This window comes from Morone saxatilis, unplaced genomic scaffold (assembly GCF_004916995.1).
Source record: "Morone saxatilis isolate NCDOM2014 unplaced genomic scaffold, NCSU_SB_2.0 Contig16, whole genome shotgun sequence".
In the NCBI taxonomy this organism is placed as follows: domain Eukaryota; kingdom Metazoa; phylum Chordata; class Actinopteri; family Moronidae; genus Morone; species Morone saxatilis.
In genome coordinates this window covers 1,583,209-1,585,159 of record NW_023339718.1, presented here as the reverse complement: position 1 = coordinate 1,585,159, position 1,951 = coordinate 1,583,209, and the positions used below count along the sequence as shown (strand labels likewise).

General features: G+C 39.2%; 1 protein-coding gene across 1 annotated transcript; it reads right to left on the bottom strand.

Annotated features, from left to right (window-relative positions):
* Positions 1-1,653: 1,653 nt before the first annotated feature.
* Positions 1,654-1,951, bottom strand: LOC118326085 (the record flags this gene model as incomplete). The annotated part of the gene is given in 1 exon segment (XM_035658989.1): positions 1,654-1,951. A coding segment is annotated over 1 exon segment (298 nt), but the record flags the coding sequence as incomplete, so codon positions are not given.

Sequence of the window (1,951 nt, the reverse complement as noted above, 5' to 3'; positions counted from 1 at the left end):
ACACCAATAAAAAAAACGTGACCATACATTTTGTGTGCGTCACAGAATGAATCCTGGATCCCATTTAAGAGTCTCAGTGCTGTCTAATGTCAATGCTTGCCAGGGGCAGATCTAGAGGGCAGGCAGCCACCTCTAAAAAATGCCTGGACACCCCAGTTTGGTGTCAAATGTATTGATTTCTAATGCCACCTTTAGATATTTCTATTCAATGCTTTACTAACTTACCACAGTATTGTGTGTGTGATGTTGTTTGTGACTAAATCAATTTGTATTTCAGGTATTTCAGGTAGACCCACTTATTTTTCAGTCAGTATCAACTATCAATACAAAAGGTTGTATTATGTAAAAGTAAGATTTAGTAAACTGACATACTTGGATATGGATATTTCATATTTTATTATTTATTTATTATACTTTATAACGTTATACATTATAATGTTTTACAATCATACATACTTAACAGGCTCCTTTTTCACATTTTGTTCTTAATTCATTGTTGTCTTGTCCTTGACACTTGGGCATTGTTCTATTAGACAATTTACGTTACTTTACATTAACCTTTCTTCACAGAAGTGAACCAAATGCTGAGATAAAGGGCTACATAATAGATAATGTTCAGTTTCCGTGCTGCAACAGATTTAAATCTGGTGACTGAGAAGGCCACTACAGCAGCGGTCCCCAACCTTTTTTGCGCCGCGGACCGGTTTCATGTAAGACAATATTTTCACGGACCGGCCTTCAAGGTGTGGGCGATAAATACGACGAAATAAAATGACACAACCGGCATAAAAACAAATATAAAGTACATAAAAATACAACTGACTATTACGCAGAATTAGTGGGAGCCCTGAGCTTGTTTCTCTGCAACGAGCCCGTCCAATCTAGGGGTAATGGGAGACAATGACACCCGAAGTGTGTTCCTTATGTCCAGTCTATTCCATAATTTTGTTTTGGTCGCTGTCACAACAGAAAACCCAGCTTCACACAGATAGGATGTTGGAAAGGGAACCAGGGTTTTCAGTGCTTTTGTGGCGATCTCAGTCTCAGACGTTTGTTTTTTTACTCATTTTTGCTAGCTTGAGGGCTTAACTGGGGTAACATATCCCGTGACCGAGACGAGCATCTTGACCTGTCTTAACCTGTGTCAAGAGGCATAGACACACAGATGGATGTAATTGGGAGAGAAACAGGTCATTTTTCAAAATAAAACATCTTTCAGACTGATCATCAAAAAAACTTTATTTATTTATTTATAACAGTCATTGTGCCCTTTTTACAGGACTTACAGGAGTTTGTATCGCAATAAGAGACATTGTCATAGCTGTTACTCCATTAGCCTTTGCAAAGTTCCCACCACACCATCTTTGACATCACCCTATTCATATAAAATCCTTTCATCCCCAGCAGTAGGCCCAGCGTCCCAACAGCAGTCCCAATGTGCTCTACAAGCTTGTTGACTTTCTGGGAGGAGACTGAACCATGTGTCAATGCCTTTCAACATCTTTTCATTGTAGTGTTGGCTCTCTGGAGATAACGCAACCCTAAACTCAACAGGTTCAACATCAGCACCTTCAGACACAACCTTAAATATGAACTGTCCATTTTCCATTCTGGCACTGCCCTCCTGGATGTGCAACCCTTCCAGATTTTGCCTTTATGTGACTGTGTATTTGTTCAGCAGATAGTGCTCTTACCCTAGAGAAATATGATTCCAGTTTGAAGGAATTCTCCAACTCTGTGGCAGATTTTAGGTCTTGGGATGTTGTGTGGCCATTACTGTAGCCACCTAATATGCCAGATGTTGAAGTTTTACTGCTTTCTTTGAACGTTCGGTATTCATTGATGGTGCTTTGTCTCCCCAAATCATTTTCAATTAATTTATATTTTTCTAGCATGTTCATTATAGACTGAACATTGTCTACATTTCCATGCATTTGATTCCATGATTGGT